Genomic DNA, 19,918 nt, shown 5'->3' with positions numbered 1-19,918 from the left:
GTGAGAGGTTACCTGCGTTGCACGCAACCATACCCAGCATGTGATTGAGTTTGTTTAAGCATGTAGTGAATAGGTAATGAGGGACATTATACATTCTAAGCTAATACAAATAATCTTAAAGGATATATGGTGTGCAAAGTCAGACAGTGAGAGTAAAGACACGTTTAAAGGAACACACCTGCTCAACATTTTGACAAAAAAGTAAGAGTCTTGCTGTTTTCAGTAATGGTTTTACAAATTTCTTCTAAAAGGCAATAACCTAAAAGCAATGTTTTACTATCTAGTTTTGGAAAAGGGGGTATTTTACTTTGACTGAAAATGAATGACATCACATGTGCTTTTATCAGCCAAACACATTATCTGAATCATGAATTAGAACAGTTGAATTGTAGGTTTTAAATAAGGAATTGTGATGTCCTGAGAAGATCCCTTGGAAGGTGAATCAATCCTGATAAATATGCAAAAAGAATTTATTGCAAATTCCATTAAAATGATTCACATTTACATACTTTATACAGTTAGTTTGATGTAGTTGCACAAATCCAGGTGTTTTTCACGTTCTTAATCCCTTGGGGCTGTAAGAGTTTGCTCATTTTACTTCATGAATATACAATAAACAACTGACTGACAACTTCAACAAAATGTTGCATTAACTAGAATGAGATCAATAATATCCATGGTCGGGAACAAAGACATGACTCCAAGTGTGAGAGCTCTCCCAACGGTCAAAGGAGCAAGCTCCAAGGCTGTAGAGAAAATACATGAAAAACTGGAGCATCCATAAAATGTTAGTGGGAATTCTCATACAGTCATACAGGATGAACCTGCTTCAGAAAGTAGATGCAATGATGTTGTGTTTCTACTTTGTCTATAGCAAGAATGGCTGACTATGTAATAATGATTAACCATTAGTTCACAAAGGGTACAAACAGTTTTTAAAATACCAACCAGGACAAGTTTCCTGATACTAAAAACAGTTATTAGCAAACAGTCTGGAATTAGGCATTTCCATAATTTAGTTATAAATGAATTAATAACTACAAAAAACATGGTTTGTTTTAGTGTGCAAAAAAAATGTAGTATGGAATTAGTTTTATCCTTTGATGCCCTAGTGTTATACTGTAGGACCTTTGAGCAATGCTTCACATTGACAGAAAGAGCTTTCACTTCATCAACAAATCTATTAATACATGTCCTTTAAAGTCAGTTATAATGAGCGCAGTTTACTGTACATTTGTATTTAATCATATTCTGACAATTATACATAATGTCAGTTTATGGATTCTTAAAAGTCCCACAGCTGAGAGGGGTTATAACATGAAACTGAATGATGTTTTTAAGCAAACTAAGTTTACCTGATAAAACATATTATATGGAAAAAAGAAATATGAACCGCATACAAACACTTCCCTGTGTAAGAATATCATGTTATTGTTGTCCAACTTAATGACTTAGATGGCCAGTTTATGTTGGAAAAACAGAAAGATAAGCCTCTCCCACTGTGTATTCTATCACTATTTTTATTTTAGAGTCACTCAAACAGGTGTAATATGCTTTATATATACAGTCTATGGTAATATGTTGGTCCTTCACACAGGGGCTTTACTGTGAGGTCAAGTGACACATTAATTAATTAATTAATTAAAGGTATAACATCTGAACTCTATTTTACTCAACCTCCCAAATTAGCTCATGGGGAAGCTAATAGCACCTATAGCACCTGATGTCATCCTGAAACCGTAACCAGTATCAGTACTCATGATGTTTGTGGGCTAGTCATTTATAGTGTGAATGCCATGTGGGGGGGGGGGGGGGGGGGGGGACACCTCAGAATCTAAACAGATTATTCCTTTCTGAATGCAATGCCAGACAAACTAAACAGCAGACCCACTCCAGTTTTAACTATGTGCCTTTCCATGTACCATTTCAGACACAGTATCTGAGAAGAATTGGGAGGAGGGATGAAACCCTCTTTAATGGTCACACATGAAAAGCACACAGCACACACAGTGACATGTGCGCTCTGCTTTTAACCCATCATAGTACCAGGAGTCTAGTACTAGGAGCAGAGTACAGCTATTGTACAGCGCCCGGGGAGCAATGGGAGTGAGGGGGGTGTCCGGTGCCTTGCTCAAGGGCACCACGGCAGGGCAGGAGGTGAACTGGGACCTCTCCAAGTAGCAGTCCACACTCCATATTTTAGGTCTGCTCAGGGACTTGAACTGGTGACCCTACAGCTCCCAGTCCAAGCCCCTACTGACTGAGCCACTGCCGGTGACATACTGATCAATCCCTAAAGGCCCAGATACACTGGCCCGAAATCGGCAGTAAATGGGAGTCGGGCCGAACATGAGCGTGGGCACGCCCTATTCGGAGTGGTGTGCGCCGCACCGTCGGGTCTTTTCTGCCGACCTGACGCCTTTTCTTGCCGATCTAACATGTTGAATCGGCGTCGGGAACACCACCGGAAGTCGGACAAAAGGGATAACACTGATTGGCTGTTCAGCTAGCGAATCAGTGCATGAGAAGCGTTAACGGAAGTAAGGGAGGTAAACAAATGATTTAAAATGGAAGATGGAACACACACGGACGGCTATTTCACCTCATCGGTTTATAGAGCTCCTGTTCGTTCATGTTTTCAATGGACGAGAGTGAAAATGGAAAGAAAAACGCTATTTGTTGTTTGTTTATATCACGGAGTCTGTTCTTCTTCTCTGTCTTCCGGTTGTTCCGGTTGTTGCCTCTTTTGAATGATGAATACACACTACCACCTGCTGGTAAGGAGAGTTATTGCCACTCACGCATACGCAGTTCATACGTGCTCGGCTCGGATTTGCGGTGTGTTCCAGTGCGCGAAGTCGGCAAATACGCAGGAGAGTCCGGCGACGCAACAGTCGGTGTCGGCGTCGGCGACTTCTCAGGTGACTGGCGGGTGTATCTTGGCCTTTACACAACTTGTCTGCCATTAGGCTGTGAAAAGTGTTGGAAACACACTGTCCTTTAACTTGCTATTTACTTTATTGAGAAATGTGTTTGTCATAAGATCATTATCAGGTAAAACCTCACCTTTAAGCTTTACCTCATGTAGATCTTGGGTTGGAACATTGTTTTTATAAATAAAGTTCTATGCAAGTAAAGGACTGTGTGGGAACTCTGTCTTCACTCGCTTATGAACATTTCCTCCTAGGGACCTGTCTGCGCGAAACAGAAGGTGTTCATGAGCCTTCACTGTGTAAACCATTAAATAATACAAATGATCCCAAAGTTATTGACATGTGTAGTGAACAGTACACATATCACTATCCAAGCAGCCAAAAACCCTGACCATGCTGTGTTTATAGTATCAGTACATTACAGTATCCAATGTTATTTAAAACATTTTGCTAATCATCAATTTCTTAATATAGTTAATCAGGTTTTGTTAGCGCCTCTGAAGGATTCTAGGGCTGCTTCTGGTCTTAATGGCTGAGGTAGTAGACTTGATCTGGGTGGGGCCCTTTGCAGAGCTCCTGGAAGTGTTGGAATAACTACTGACAGCTGAACAGTTCTCTGTCGAGTCCTCTGTGGTTCCCTTAGAAGGGTCTTTTACAGCACCTTTGGAATTCAGGATTGGAGAGCATCTGCTGGATGGTGAAGTACACTTGGTCATGTCCTTGCTAGTACATGTGTTAGTGCCCTTAGCAGTGTGCTTGGCAAAAACACTGGCTGGTGGGTTACTGTTTGTGTCTGTAGAAGTCAATGAGTTCATAGCAACTTTAATGGCAGTAGTCCTCCTCCTGGAATCAGCAGTCCTGGTCATTAGTCTGGGGACAGTCTGATTTCTCTGGAGCCTTCTGTCTCTCACATGTCTGCTGATGACCTCACTGACGGGGCCTAGCTCAGAGTTTGCGATCATGGTAGAAAGGTTGACCTTTTCTTGAGAAGAGACGGAGGACAAACTTTCAACATGTTTGTCTTCACCAACACCACAACTCCTCTCTACTGTCATCTCTCCAACACAGCCACATTTGTCCTGTGGAAGGTCTTCAGTGATTTCACTTATGTGGCCTTCAGACACTTCTCTTACATCTGCATCACAGCTGGCCTCCCTCTGAGGGATCTCCCCAACATGGCATTCCCTCTCCTCTGGGACATCAGCATGGCTGCACTGCACTGTCTTGGCCTTCTTTGAGTTCTTGTTATTCAGAGGGGTGGGGCTGGTGTCGGGGGGGAGGCCTCTCCTTCTTCTGGATGACCTCAGAACCTCAGGGTTCTCAGTGATTGCTCTAATTGCTGAGCCATTAGTCACTGGGGTTTGAGTCCTGCTGGAACGTCTTCCTGAGTTCTGCACACTGCTGATGGTCTTGGGGTTTCTGGATTTGTCTGGGGTGGTGCGGGGTTGTGGAGGAAGGCGGTGGTTGCGAGGCAGCTGGTGTTTGCTGCGCTGGGTGAGGTGTTTGTTTTTGGCTTCCTGGAGTCTGGGTTTACAGGTATTGCTAGGCCTGGGGGAGGGCCTGGGGGAGCGTCTGCTGGCTCCCCCGGAGCTCGGCTTTAAGATGGGAACTGACCTGACACAGGAAGCTCTTTGATCAGAGAGTCCAGTCACCATGGAAATCTGCAATAGAAAGAGAACATTTAAATTTAGCTGATACTTGTATCCAAAAATACCTCCGGAGCACCTCAGTGTCAAGTGTACAGACACAGGTCACACACCATTGGGTTCAGTATCTGGCTGAATCTTCCACATGTAAGCTGCCATTTTCAATTACCCCTTCCTTGTAATCTTGTTAGAGAAAAAGTCAAAATAATTGATGTGTACTCGGGCGCCGCCAGGGATTTTGGGTCCCATGAAAAGATAATCACATTGGTAACTTAAACATTTTTTTCTTAATGTTCTAAAATTGTGTGGGCCCCTGTCAGTCCCTTGCCCTTAGAATCGTCCTAACTTTTCAGCCCTTTACGGCGCCACTGATCATGATCATTCGTGACAAAATGTTTTTATTGAGATCATGATAAAAGAGAGCATGATGGCTGTGTCAAGACATGAATATAATGATATCAGCATAAAACAGATGTGAGGCCAGTGACACAGCAGCACACTCAAAGGTGGCCATGACATGAGATACTGGTATTATTCTTCAGATCGGCCATGTCTTATGGGAGGCTGGCCCATCACACTGGGATTGGCCAGCTCTCCTGATGGAAGAAAGGAACTTTTCTATGGCTCTCTTTTTCTCCAATCTAATACACTTTTCATCTATCACATACAGTGAACTTTAGACTCCACATTGTACCAGTTCTAGTATTAGAGGCAGAGGTCAGCTACTATATACCCAGCGCTCGGGGGACAGTGTGTCAGGTGAACGGGCCCCTCAAAGTACCAGTCCACACTGGGGTCTGTTGGGAAACTTGACCAGGTCCCTTCAGACTGAGAAACAATGAGGACAGCTTTAGACAGAGCAGCATGTAGAAAGATGGTCAGACCTGGCCTGTCCTCCTGACCTGCAGGGGGAGCTGCCGGGGTCTCAGCAGGTGTCTCTCAGCTCCCCCCTCTCTACTCCTCCTCTCTCTCTCCCTCCTCCTCTGTGCACGGGCGCTCAGAGGGCAGAAGGAGCCCCCCGCTGCATAGCCGGCAGGCCCCCCCCTCAGAGAGCGAGAGTCCCGCTGCACTGTGGGACAGCAACACACACACAGAGGCACAAAGACAAAAGAGAAAAATATGAATAAAGCATTTTATGGGATTCTTTAACCTACCATTTTATTCAAAGCTGTGTGTATAATGGCCCTGACACAGCAATACACACATTAAAACAAAGCAGTGTTTGCCAACCGCTGTACACACCACTCTGAAAGATAAAGTAGAAAAATGAAAAGAGATTCAACATGTAGAATGGATGGCGGAGCTGTGAGCAAAATAATTCACTCAGATTGGCTCTTCAGTTTAAAGGAAGACGATGGACCCGAAGAAAGTGAAGAGGGCATACACAGAATCTCTTATCATTTTTCAGCTTCATCTTGTCCAATCATTTTGAATACAAATCTATTTGTGAGTCGGTGTGTTGTGTTAACGGTTTATAGAAGATTACAGAAGCGTGAAAACATGCTGAGTGCGGGACAAACCACAACAACGTGGCCAAATGGGCTTGAAATTGAATCTTTCATGACACAATGAGTCTATATGTATGAATATGACTTTTGTCATTTCGTTAGGGTGTCACTTTTAATGGGCCTGGAGTTAATTGATGACAATGGTAATAAACTTTCATGAAGACTCCTTTGTGTTAATGTGCTTGATGGGTGTCGTGTCATGGTTATGCACACTCCTTCAAATCAAACGTTACTGACCTTTAAAACCACACGTACAGAGACTGATATGTCTGTATTTCAGAAACGACAGCAGCATACAGGCAGCTGAGAGGAGGAGTACCTGTTGTTCTGCTGAAGAGGCTCATGTTATTCCCCTGCGCTGCAGTCTTGTGATTGGTTGGGATTGGTTGGGGGCCAGCTGACTCCTTCGCTCGTCCACTCGCTAAGAAGGCCATGTTGCTAGGCAACGCTGCTGAACCTGAAGTAAAAGAGGAAACGCCTTAATTGATGCTGGAGGAGATACAGTATGTCTGCTTCGATACATACTCAACTATTTTTTTCCCTTGTTCAGCAAAACACTCTCCTTCTTAAAACCAGGGTTTCAGCCACATGATTTTACACTTAGATTTGGAAGCATATCAGATAACACTAAAACTGATCTAGATCTTCAAACCCTGAGAAAGGCTCCACGGATTGCAGATGAATTTAAACACTGCAAACTCTTTGTTCAGCATTAGTAACACAGTATACACGGTAGTATGTCATATGACAACATGGAGCTGAGCTCCTGGCATTAACAGCCACACATCAGTTCAGACCGATATACCTATAGTTTTTATGTTGCTGCAGGAATGAGTCCTAAAGCACACGAGTGACTGAGTGAGTGTTTTTGCACTTAATGTTCCCTTGTCTCAAAGTAAATGTTTTTACGTATTTTATTAAATGGTTCTACCACATAAAGCACATCAGTAAATACCCCATTATATGAATATTGCAGCGGTGTGTGGTTATGGTGCTGGCTGAAGAGATGGGAGTGACAAAGCTGTAGACCAGATACCTGAGCAGAATCAATAACAAGTGTTGGTTTCCACAAACCCTCTTCTCCTTCTGTCCTTATTTAACTGGGTGAGCAGGATACCTCACAATAAGGATAACTCATCCACTCACTAGACTGCCTGCCTCATTGTGTTAGAATTTTAAAAGGATGCGAGACTGCCAATTGACAAAACCATGAACCCAGCTACATCCGGTCATTCTTAGAAGAAACGTTTTACAAGATAAAATATCTGGGATTGAATTTACGCTTCAAAAAATTTAGTGTGCAGCATCAAAGACATTTTATGCCACAGAGCTTATTTTCTGCAATAATCCACAATCCAAAAGAACCAGGTCAGTGCTGCAGGGTTGAAAACATACTTCCTCTCCTTTTAGCTTACCTCTCAGACAGAGAAAGGACAGGAAGTCCTCGGTCTTGGGTCGCCTCCTCGTCAGACAGGTGACCACCGCCAGGTTGTGTCCGTGCTTACCTCGTGCTGATGACATCATTGCTGGCGGCCCTGGAGAGCTGGGAGGGGACTGAGCAAACTTCCTCTGCGCCTGCAGCCGTGGTCTACACACACAGTGGACAACAGCATAAAAACCATGAATATATGAATGACAGATATCATTTTTGAGTTGAAACTGAATTAATAATGGTTCGAAGAAGAAATTATCTTGCTAGAAGGCTTAATTTGTAAACACGATACAAACAATTCCATTCTTTTTAAAAGGGAAAAAGAAGGTGGGAAATTGTTTGATTATAAAAAAGTGGATATGGTTCTGAGTTTGTCCAAAAATAGGATTATTAAACTCTTAAGAAGTGAATATTTTAGTGGCTTGTGCTCTAATAGGCCCCCCAGTGCACACTGTTATGACAGGCCCTTATCCACGCTCAACATAATCACAGAGTATACAAGGGACCATGTACATTATTAAACATTAGTATTTACGTTTAGCTTAAAGCTAATTTCCTCTGACAAATCAGAACAACACTAAAAAACTAGAACGAGGAGGTGAAATCACTCTCTGTATATTTAATTTACAATACCAAGTAAGATTTGATGTATCTATAGCTGCAGAGAGCCCAGAGGCTACACACTCAGGGTGTGAAAGACGTATACAAAATGTTTGCTCATATGAACCTGTCTCACCAATCAATACAATGTGAGCACGATAAAATTGTATCCCTATATATTATTACAAATGAGATTAAAGACAGATTATAACAGAAAATCTAAACATTTCTGTTATTCTTCAGACATAAATTCCCAAATTATTGTTTCCCTATTCTTTCTATATCAAATTAAATAATCCCTTTTTATTTGCAAGGTAGGGTATAGACTGCGCAAAACAATGGATATCTTCTTTTTCTAGGTCAAAGTACAACTGAAAATATATTTTTCATAAAAACCAAAGAACTACATTTTAAACAAATTCCAAATCTATCAATCTCCTCACACATTTCACGTTCTGATTTAGGGATGTCAAAAGTAGTTAGCACCCTCTGTCATGAAAAAATAGTATTGCTATTCATTTTCTGTCATGAACCTGAACATGCAAAAACACACAGTGATGACCCTGCAGCTGACCTCTTGCTGGACGAGCCGTCCCTGTGGCGGTGGAGGCCGGCCGGGCGGAGCTGCGTCTGCAGAGAGAGGCTCCAGCGGGCCGACAGCAGGGACTGACAGCCGCTGATGCTGCCATTAACCAGGGAGCCTGAAGGCAACAGGAAGAACTTATATGAGGCTCTTTCTTAGTTCCAGAGATTATTATAAACACAATGAATGTGTCTGGTGTGGCAGGAAATATGAAATGCAATGACACTTAAAATAAATCAGAACATTTGCTCAGAATACATTGAGAACGAGCATTCAGACAATAAGACAAGGGTTCCAACTGAAGGTGAAAGGAAAAATTAGAAAAGAAAACTCCATCACAAATTCCAGGCACACTTCCTGCTTCAGCTTGGACGTAGTGTGATCACTGCAGCCGGCATGCAACGTTCCAGCTCAGTCAGGGATTCTGGGTAACATTCACCTTCAGTCTGACCTCCACATGCCACTCTTACCGATGGACCAAACTGGGTAATGAACTGGAATAATCTTTGAAGTGTTTCTGACATTGGCTTTGCTTCTACTAAATGAACAGCTGTGACTAATAGAAGAGAAGAAGAGCGTACTGACCCCTGAGGCGTGTGGGGGGGTGTGAGCGCAGCGTCCTCGGGGGGGTAGCAGCCTTCAGCAGCGTCTGTGTGTTCTTCACTGAGTGTTTGTGCTGAGCAACATGTGTGTGTTTTGCACTTTCTGCGTGTTTTGAGTTGAGCAGCTGCAGTGTTTTATGTGTTTTATGCGAGCGTAGTGTCCTGGTGGATGCAGCATTCCTCTGGAGTGTGTGTGTATTATCTTGTTTGGGTTGTACAGTGTGTGTCATTCTCCCTGATTGTGTTTGCATGTTCTGTAGGGTGGACGTACATTTATTTCTTGGTGTGCATGAGTCCTGAGACACGTTATTTTTTTGCGCTTTGTTGGAGTCTCCATGAGGGGGTTTTGAAATGTGCATATTTTGTGTGTTTTTCTGTGTGTGTGTGATAGGTGGTCTTTGTCGTGGCGTGTGCACACTCTGTCTTGTGCGTGTGTTTTGCTGTTTGTGGGTTTTTGGCAGTGTCCTTGTCTTTCGCTGAGCATGAAGGAGAGTATTTTTTGTTGTGTGCTTGTGTGCACGTGTGTGTATGTGTGAGTGTTTTTGTGTGGCACGGTGTGTGTCTCTGAATTCCCTGAGGGACAGGAAGAGGACTTTGCGGACGAGACGTTCTTCACACCACGGCATCCCGTCACTGATGTCCTGCAGAAAGTCACAAACACAAACACCATCAACTATTAAAAACAGAACACACTGAAATGGATTATCCACAGGGAAATGCCAAAATGAAAGTACACATTTAAAACCATTTGAAAATCTACAACAGTTATTAGTACCACAGTCCTCCACATATCATTTGAGGCAGTAGTCTAAACTTTTATCTATCATCTATCTATCGATGATATATAGTGCAAAACACTGATTTTGTATTTATTTTATTGATGGGTAAATGTATTTGTTCATGATCTCTCTGTGGCCATATTGTGGGAATGTTTGAATTTGTAATCTCTAATGTTTGTGTTGTGATTGTAGAAGCCTTGTCTGTCTTTTATTTGTGACTTAATTTTGTTTTTGTCAGTTGTCATTTTTTTAGGGCATTCTAGGAGCCCCTTAAAAACGAAATGGTAAATCTCACAGGGTCTATCCTAAATAAATATATCTCACTGGAATAAAAACAGAAATGTGAAGGACTACAGTATGAACAGAGTTTATTTATGCAGTCGATCCCTGCAAATATAACCAGCATCACTGGGGAGGGCTTCTGTGTGCCTTACACACGGCGCTGTTCATCTGTAAACCAACACCGACACACAGTTCCATGTGAGGGTAGACTGTTTGTACTTTATGATAAATAACTATAAATAGCTGCTCAGGAATGCCAAAGATATGTTATTTAAAAACAGCCCGTCAATTCAATAGTTTGTCCACTAGAGGGCACTCATGTACTCATTGGTTACAATTTCAATCTGAATAATTGTTAGTTTACAGTACAAATCAGCTGTTCTTACAATGGCTAACTACATTATGTTAAAGTAAGATGATGAACATGGAAAACAACAGCATGTCAATATGCTCATTATGAGAGTTTTAAAAGAGGTATCGATAGAGTTATCAGCTTTAAACTCAGTATGAGTCCAGCTTTACTTTATGCTCAGCCACACTGCGCCTTTAGGCCAGATCAGACAGGTTTATGTAACTGTGTCCAAGAAGCATCAGAGAGAATAGACACCTTCTTCTTGCCAGAATGATAGAGGATGCATGCTGGATGTAATAATCAAAATCTTTGTGGAAGCAGATGCAGACGTGTTCCTGTCCTTATCCACCATATTATGTATCATGTTATCAACATGCTGCTCTGCAATATTAATCCTACACCTACAACTCATAGCTCTAGCATGCCTCAACTAAACGCATTATTCTCAGGATTTGGAAAGTCAGAAAGTCCAACTGATTCAACTTAAATAAATGTCTGGAGGACTTTCTGAAGCTTTTAAACATGGAAGAAGCTGCATCTTCGCATTCAGATTTTGATAGGGGAGATAACAGGTTCTGGGTAACAATAAGGTTATTTACTGGACCTAAACCACTCCCCTTTGTAAAAAAAACAACCACACAAAATCCAACAAACTGTGTACCCATGGTGTTCAATCTGGGCCTGAATGTTAAAGCATGTTAAAGGGCCGGGTCATGAGTCTAATGTAAAGTTATACATTTGGAAAAGGGGAAAAGTAAAATAAAATACAGAAACTAATATTCAAAGAATATTTATGTCATGGAGTCATCATGTACTGACGCAGATCCAAGACCACATGTGATGCAAGACCATGTGCATGCATGTGTTCCTTTGGTTGTAGTTTGTGTTAAACCGGAACACATGCATAAAATAGGTCAGGGATGGGCAACTTGAATGGTGGTGGGGGCCACATAATGTATGTGGCCCCCACCACCGCATGCCCCCGGGCCGCCATTTGCCCATCCCTGCTCTAGGTCATGGGTCGGCAATAGGCGGCCCGTGGGGCATTGGTGGCCCACCAGCAATAATATTTGGCCGGGAACATTTATTTTGAGAATAAAAATAAAAGATTATTTTGATTTTTTGTATACAATATCGGACCGAGAGTCGTACATAGAATAGAGAATCTACCTACACCTGAAGAATGCTTATTGTACTTTATCCATGTTGAGAGTGAATGACACACAGCACAGGCACAATCTGGAAGCGGGGTGCACTGACGCTGATAGTGGATCAATAAGTAGGTGGACAGCGCGTGGTGCTGAAATAGCCAACATGCGGTTATAAAAAATAACACCAGCTCACTAAATCATTCAAACGTAATGTTTACTTATGTGAACAGTAACAAAGTTCATTCAAAATATTGACAACAAAATCTGAGAAGCCGCTTGATCATGGAGGGCGAGGGGTGGAGGTGCATATGCTGCCACCCCAGTTGGCAGCTTTGTTTTGAAAGAAAAGTTTTGGCTGATCGGACATTTATGAGAGCAAATCCCTAATGTCCGAGTGCAAGTGACATGAGGGATTGTCCCCAAGCATTGGAACGTGTCACATGTTTTAACAATCAATGACTTAAATAAGCCTTTGATTATGTTCCGGCCCGCCATCTAGTGGCTCAGAAAAAAATTGGCCCGAGGCCAAATTTATTTGCCGACCCCTGCCCTAGGTTCTTCTTCTAAATGTTGACAGTACATTTTATGATTGTTTATTTAGTTCAATCTTTATAAAAAAAAAAATCAGATTTTCAGTTTATATATCTTTTTCTTTTGAAAGGGATTTTCGAACATCCTGATTACATTAGCTAGTTAAGATGGAGCATTCTTTTTATAGGGAATGTGTACAAAGAGGAAAGACATTTTACACTTACACTTACATATTTCTTTCTGATGATGTTCCGTTTGGGTCTGTCCGTACTCATCTTGACAAGAAGACGCTAACGGGCACATGGAACACCGAAGCCTTTTTCTTGACCTCGACTCACTCTAAATTCCAACGCTCTGTCCTGGGAAAAATGAGTCAAGTTAGGTTTAAAAAATATTTTTTATAAATGAGAGTGCAAAAAAGTTAAATACAACAGTTCATCTGCAGAAACAAAAAATGTTCTGTTCAATATTCAATGTTCTGTCTGGTGAGTTTCATGACAAGGATAATGCTTCAAACAAGCACAGCCTAACTGGCTCTGTATAAGACATTCAATGTTTCATTCATATGTTAGGATTAAGACACAGTTGCATGTCCAATTGCCTGAAAACAGCAACATGATGTAGAAGCACAACAAACTACCCAACAGATTCATAAAGAAGAAAATAATCCAACTATAACCTGATCAGCTAACTTGAACTAACTGTCAACACATAATAAATGATTGCATATTAATTTTATTTATTTAGTCAACGTTGTTATTGTTTTAGTTGAAAAACAACGCTCTGAGAAATGTGGCTTATTTGTTAATTAAAAAGATTGTTTCAAGAAGAATATAATGGGCAAACTAAGGTCAGGTTTTGTATCAGTAAAACATGAAAATAATATCATTATGGGAAACCAGGGTGGACGTTTGAAAAGGTTCAGGATTCAAAGACATGCAGGTTGTTAAGCAGCAGAGTACTGCGCAGGACAATGACCATTGTGCCTCCTTTAGCACTGTGAGCCGACTATATAAGGGTATCCGTCCACATCTAAGCTGCTCAGCTTCCCTATGATACACACTCAGTTTGCTATTAATTATAGTGCCCCAGCTATTGTCACTACTGTATACTTATCATGGTTTTAATTATATGGGACAGAGAGGAGTGTCTTTAAATTAATGATCATCTCTTTATTTTGTTCATATTTGCAATTGGTAATCTTTCTGGATACCAGTTGCTTTAACTTGTACTCTCTATAACTTCTCTCCTCCTCTGATCAAAGTACTATCAAAGCCACATCATTGCACATTGTGTTATTGTTCTAAGAATACAGTTTGTTAGTATAAGTGCATGTCCTCTAGTAATGCGGCCTGGGGTCTGGACATCTGCTTCACAGGGGGAGCTGCCCTTTAGCCAGTCTTACCCCAGTGCACTGACATGGAACCTGACGAATGGGGCTGCACAGCATCTTAGTTTCACACATAGCCTCCTGCTCTGCTAAAGCCCCCTCTGGATGAAGTGATCATCTACAGCTTTAAAATAATGGCAGCAGCTCATTTCATGTTAATGAACATAGGAAGTGCACTGCTTTAGAACCTTAAGGCGGGTTATTGTATACACTAGATTGATGTGTGTGCAATCTACCACAGCGTCAGTCAGGATGTGTAACAATGAAGATTACAGTGGGACCCTGGAGTTAGTAAGCAAGCTAATGTCAGAAAATGAAAGTCCATTCACCTGCAGCAGCTTTACAGAACAGGTGTTCCTGCATATAAGCAGCTCTGTGTGAGCCCATCAGAGCAGAACCAGATCAGTCAGGCTGTGTCTCAGTACAGTCTGTTCAGTCAGAACAGTCAGTACAGGGTGCAGCGGGCCCACATTCTGTGTACAATCCTCACGAGACTGTACATCCCTGAGCACAAACGATCATATCGGCCCTTAAACAAAGCAATATCAAGCAATCATCGATCACACACCTCCAGCAGGATGGATCGGCCTACATCATGAGCACATCGACACCCTAAGGGGATTCACGGACCCTCTCACACTCTTTAACAAACCTGACACAACGGATCACATGAGATATCCCCCCGGCTCTGGCATGCCGTGTCCCCCTTCTCAGAGCCGCTGGGCCCGGTGTGCCGCTCGGCTCGGCACCTGCACGGCTGATGGAGCTCAGGGAGGCAGCACCACTGCGGTCATCCGAACCAAGGCCAGCCTCGGTTAGGTTTCAGTGCGCGTGTATTGTTTCATATACGGTCGGTGCAGGCTATATTACGTTCTTTGGTTGGCTTATTATGCATCCACCACGTGACCCGGAAATCGGTCGAGTCCATCGGTACACCAGCTCCGAGGTTCTGGGTTCTACCTTCTGCTTTATCAAATGCCCGATCTGGACGTTTGTCGTCTTTCGGTGACTCGTTCCCGGCGGCCCCGGAACCAGAACCCTCCGGAGAGACAGTCCCTGCAGCCGAGCTCAGATCCAGGCTGCGCCTCTATTCTCTCACTACGGTACAGTGCCTCTGCTGCCTGCGAGTCAAAGGTATCAACAACTATACACTACTAAACAAATTATTAGTTTTTATCACTATTTTCTGGATTTTCCTTAAAAACAAAATCTATATTTTTGTATTTATTTTTGGTATTCTGTGTATGTACCTGTGCACCCCTGATGTCAATGTTTGGTGTGTAGTGTTTGATCCTACATATTTTCTTAAATAAAGGGGGGGAAACTACTATACAAATTAGATAACAAATACATTCTGACATGTCACAGAAGTATTTAAAAGCTATTAGAGAAAGAGAACTTTAGCCCATGTTCAACAAGATGAGGTCACTGTACCATAATGTCATACAAAAATAGTAGGCTATATGTATGTTATGTATGTATTGTGCTCGTATGTTGTTTGACTTCAAAATAAAAATTGATTAATTGTTAAATATATTCTAACATCATTTTTGAATTGTCATACTACATGCTGCTTGAGTGAAGCTCTTCTTCAGTTCACATCAGAAACAGAGTCCTGTGGACTGCACAGTATTCTTCCTCCAACATGGTCAACACCATGCTGGTCTATGCTGGTTTTTTCCGCAGGAATGTATCTATCTATCACCAGTTTATTACATTACATTATCACATGTCACTTGTTAGAAGCTTTTATCCAAAGCGACTTACATACTCAATACTGTGGGCAATCCCCACAGGAGCACTTTGGGGTGAAGGGTCTCAGGGACACAACGATATGCTGACTGCAGTGGGGTTTGAACCTGTGACTCCCTGATCTGATCACCAATGCTCAACCCACTGCACCACACGCCTCCCCGCTTATGTTAGTATTAAATATATAATGTATTCTGGTAACTATCAAAATAAAGACATTGTATAGTGTTCATAACAGTATTTTTATTTAATAAATTATACATTAACAATACAATAATATTACAAAAAAAACCTACATCTAAATAAATATACAATCTAAATAATTGCATTTGATTTAAAAATAAAAGCAACATATATAATTAATAAAAAAATGTTTTCTTGTTAATATCCATTATCTTCTCTGTTATGTATCTTCCGGTCTTTGCCAATCTGGCCAGCATTTATTGGTCCTCCACGTCTTTCTCGCACAGCCACTGCTTGAAGCAAACTGAAAATAAATGAAAAGATCAGACTATCAAATATCGTCTAAAAATGTACGGTACTACTACTTTTATCGATACCGCTTATCGATCCGGTCCTTTAACGGTACTCTTATCGGTTCTTTTGAAAAAAAAGGTAAATGAACTAAACATATTGTGGACAAAATTAACATTGCTTTTTATTTAAATTAAATAAATAATATTTCACCTCAAAAGAAACAACAGTGTTTTAACAAATCGTATTAAATTATGTGATGACTGAACTGTAAACAGAATAGCTGAAACTTTAACAAAATAAATAACTCAGTTACCTCTAATCATTAACCCATGTTTATATAATTTATTTAACTCTGTGTGTTGCTGCTAGCATATATAACACCTGACGTGGATGGGGCTACAGATCTACTAGAAAGACAGTCGAACCTGGTGCATTTCTCCGTCTGAATGTGGTGCACTTTCGCTAAATGTTTAGACAAATTGCTCGTGTTACCGCCCTTACATGCTAAACTCTTATTCATAGCCATGGGAACATGTTTCAAATGGGGGGTGCTGTGGGGATGACACCAGGGCCGGTTCAGACCAATTTGCTGCCCTAGGCAAGATTTTAGCTGGCAATGAAAAACCTCTACAAAAGACCAATACACTACAAAAAGAGAAACGTATTGGCATGGTGGACAGCTTACATAAAAAGGCTTCAAATGTATTTAGTATTGAATGAACATGTTTTAATTGGGGGGTGGACTTCACATCCTCTAGGTCTAGGGGGGTCCGGGGGTATGCCACCCCGTGAAGATTTTTTTAACATTTTAAAGTAAAATGCTTCAATCTGGTGCACTTTGAGCGCCCAATTACTAGAGACTGATCTAGGGGGTACAACTCTAAACACCCATATTAAAAAGATTGGTTTGCCTTTTATTAATCAAATAAGTATGTGAACATAACCAATAACCTACCATAGCCAATAACAAATAAATGTAGGCTAGCGTATTTTATTTTTGTTGTTCATTTATATCTTATTTTACCTAGTTAACATTTATTTATTTATTTATGCATATTTTTAAATCTCTCCAGTTTTAAAGGATATTTTTAGTTTACTGTCCTATAGTATACATTGGAATGATTTCAAACCTGTTTTTATTTATCCTAATAATTATAAAGGTGTGCCTTGGAAATATTTGTTTACATAAATTGTGATCAAAACGTTTGAGACCCACTGAGATAACTTAGACTAAAGTGAACTATCTAAACCCTCAGAGAGTCCTTTACCTCACTGAGCCTCTCAGTCTGACAGGAGAGCTCTCCCTCCACATTATTGTAGAAACAGCTTCTTATATCCGTTAGCGCAGCAGAAGCTAACAACAATCCCCGCCGGTACCGGTGTACCCCCTCTCTCTATCTATCTATCTTTCTCTCTCTCACTTTGGCTGTGAGCTGCGGGCGCCTGATAAGCCAACATCCCCCACTTTCATCACTTACAACGCCCATCGTACAGGGCAAATGGAAAATGTAACCGGGGTGAAAAGGGTGTTATCTTTACTTAATTATGAATGTTGTTACATCAAGGCTGAAAATTCGTTTTTTGTATTATATTTGTATTTACTCTTGTGGAAGTGCAGATCCCCTGTCCTCCACCAGGGGGTGCTGCTCTTATTGCACTATTGGCAACGAGCATTTTCATGAGTTTGGAGTTGTCTGCATTTAAAACTAACTTGAGTTGAGATAAATGGGATGGAATAACATCAAAGGCAGACTGGAGGAAATCAAGACTTTGCTCTATAGAAGAGGATGAACAATAAATGACAGTATCATCTGCATAAAAATGGAAAGCAGCATTTTAAAAATTATTAGAGATTATTTACATATCTGGTGAAATTATAAGTCCTAATATGGAACCTTGGCGCACACCCTTTCAAATCAAATCAATCAAATCAAGTTTTAGTTATATAGCACATTTATAAACGATTTTTGGTCGAGCCAAAGTGCTGTAAAAATAATAAAAATACCCTACAGAAAAGACATTTTACAGCTAATACAACAGCAGTTTGTTCAGAATATCAGTTTGAGAAGAAAACGACACCCTCTGTCCTTAGACCCTCACATCGTACAAGGAAAGACTTCAAGAGAAAACCCACAGTTTAAAGGGAAAATGGGAGAAACCTCGGGGAGAGCAACAGAGGAGGGATCCCTCTCCCAGGATGGACAGACGTGCAATAGATGCCGTGTGTAAATCTAAGAGATAATACATTTTACAACATAGGCAGACCGAATGTTAGGAAATGCATGTGTCTATAATAAGAGGATGAATCCACGAAGATGTCAACAATCCTGTGAGAGCCTTCAGGGAGGCAGCACGACGAGACCCAGGCAGGACCGCAGAGACAGGTTCAGCCACGACCCGAAGTCCATGACTTAATCCAGAACTCAGGATAGAGGATCCAGGATGCGGAACCACAGCAAGAGGATCAGCCTCGACTCAAGATCCCGGCGTCGATATTGACACAAAAGAAGAAAAATTTGGCTGGGTTAATCGGAACATGAGAATACACAGATACGGACAGACGGAAGGAAGAACAAGCACTCCCTTTGGAGTGATTTTTTTTTAATATTGAAGTTAAATGCATCAATCTGGTGCACTTTGAGAGCAAAATGAAGAGATATATGGATACCTCTCAACATCCATATGAAACAACTGTAAACAGATTTACTTTGTCTTTATGGATTCGATTGTGGACTCGATTGTGATTGCTGCACATTATCCCTTACTTAATAAATACTTTTTTTGATAATCTATTATATAGAAAAGTATATCATATTGATATATAATATATAATTTCTTGATACTATATAATATAATCAAATATAACAATCAAAACGAAATAAGTAGTATTAAGTATTAGGGCTAATTGTACAATTGTACTATTGTACATGTGAAATAGTTGTATGTATTGATTTAAATTGACATGCATCCGCTAAGAAAAATTGTCCGTTGTTACTGTTTGAACTAACGTACCAACGGCACTGAACATATTACATATTACCTACCATATTACGTTATATACTTCTTACCTTCGATTTCTCTTATTCTTCTCCTCATTCGTCTTTGTTTTTCTTCAAGTTTGTATTGTATTTCTTCAAGTTTTTATCTTGTTGGTCGAATGCACTTAAGCGTCAGCTAAATGCAATGTAATGTAATGATCAAAAAACCCCTCTATACTCTAGACAGCGTGGGTAAATTACCTTGCAGCCAATCACAATGCGTGACGTCATTACTTCGTGACGTCGTACGTCGTACGTCGTGACGTCACTGGTAAGAGACGGACCCCGAACACATATGTTTTTTTTTGTTTTTTTTTTTAAATGTTTTATCGGAATATTTGTTAATTTAAGTAACAACCAATCTCTCACATTCGACCAAAGAAATTCAGAAAGAGGGCATGAGAAAAATAAATGTTCCAACGATTCATCAGATAAATTACAAAAGGAACATTGTTCCACTTCAAATTTAAATCTTGAATTTAAAAAAGTAGAAACCGGGTAGATTTTATGAACAATTTAAAAATGAGTTTCTTTTGCTTTAGGAGAAATAGGTCATTTTTTAAAATAAGATAGAGCTTTTTCCAATACAGATAAAGTGTCTAAATTGGTCCCTTGTGGAAATAAGCCTCTGTTGAAATTGTGAAATATGTGTGATTTCAGAGAAGCATTAATAGATTTGTTATTCTTAAGAGTATCGCCAATAAATTCTAAATTAGGTAAAACTGATACAACATTTGAGTACAGTAAAGTATTATGAATCATTTCAATAAGTGGTACAGGAATTGCTTTACAGATTTTGTTATAATCTTTAGCAGTACACTTTATATTGTATTTCGTGGAAAAAGCCAAAACATCTAGCAGT

General features: G+C 40.7%; 1 protein-coding gene across 8 annotated transcripts; it reads right to left on the bottom strand.

Moving 5' to 3' along the window:
* Positions 1-452: 452 nt before the first annotated feature.
* LOC307046225 (uncharacterized protein) lies at positions 453-15,176 on the bottom strand. 8 transcript variants are annotated; one of them, XM_079692498.1, is made up of 9 exons: positions 14,442-15,174; positions 14,119-14,318; positions 12,624-12,758; positions 9,288-9,945; positions 8,694-8,820; positions 7,503-7,675; positions 6,407-6,544; positions 5,464-5,648; positions 453-4,594 (listed from the first exon to the last, which is right to left on the bottom strand). In XM_079692498.1, exons 3-9 carry the CDS (start codon positions 12,672-12,674, stop codon positions 3,422-3,424), a joined length of 2,505 nt encoding a protein of 834 aa, XP_079548624.1. In that variant the 5' UTR covers positions 12,675-12,758; positions 14,119-14,318; positions 14,442-15,174; the 3' UTR covers positions 453-3,421. The 8 variants fall into 8 exon arrangements, with proteins under 8 accessions (XP_079548624.1, XP_079548623.1, XP_079548630.1 ...); XM_079692497.1 differs by having other exon boundaries at positions 14,119-14,293; XM_079692504.1 differs by having other exon boundaries at positions 5,482-5,648; positions 14,119-15,176.
* Between the last annotated feature and the right edge of the window lie 4,742 nt (positions 15,177-19,918).

Source organism: Notothenia rossii (assembly GCF_949606895.1).
Source record: "Notothenia rossii genome assembly, chromosome: 7".
Classification (NCBI taxonomy): Eukaryota; Metazoa; Chordata; class Actinopteri; order Perciformes; family Nototheniidae; genus Notothenia; species Notothenia rossii.
Note: the sequence above shows the minus strand (reverse complement) of the source record. Positions and strands in the feature narration are given on the sequence as shown.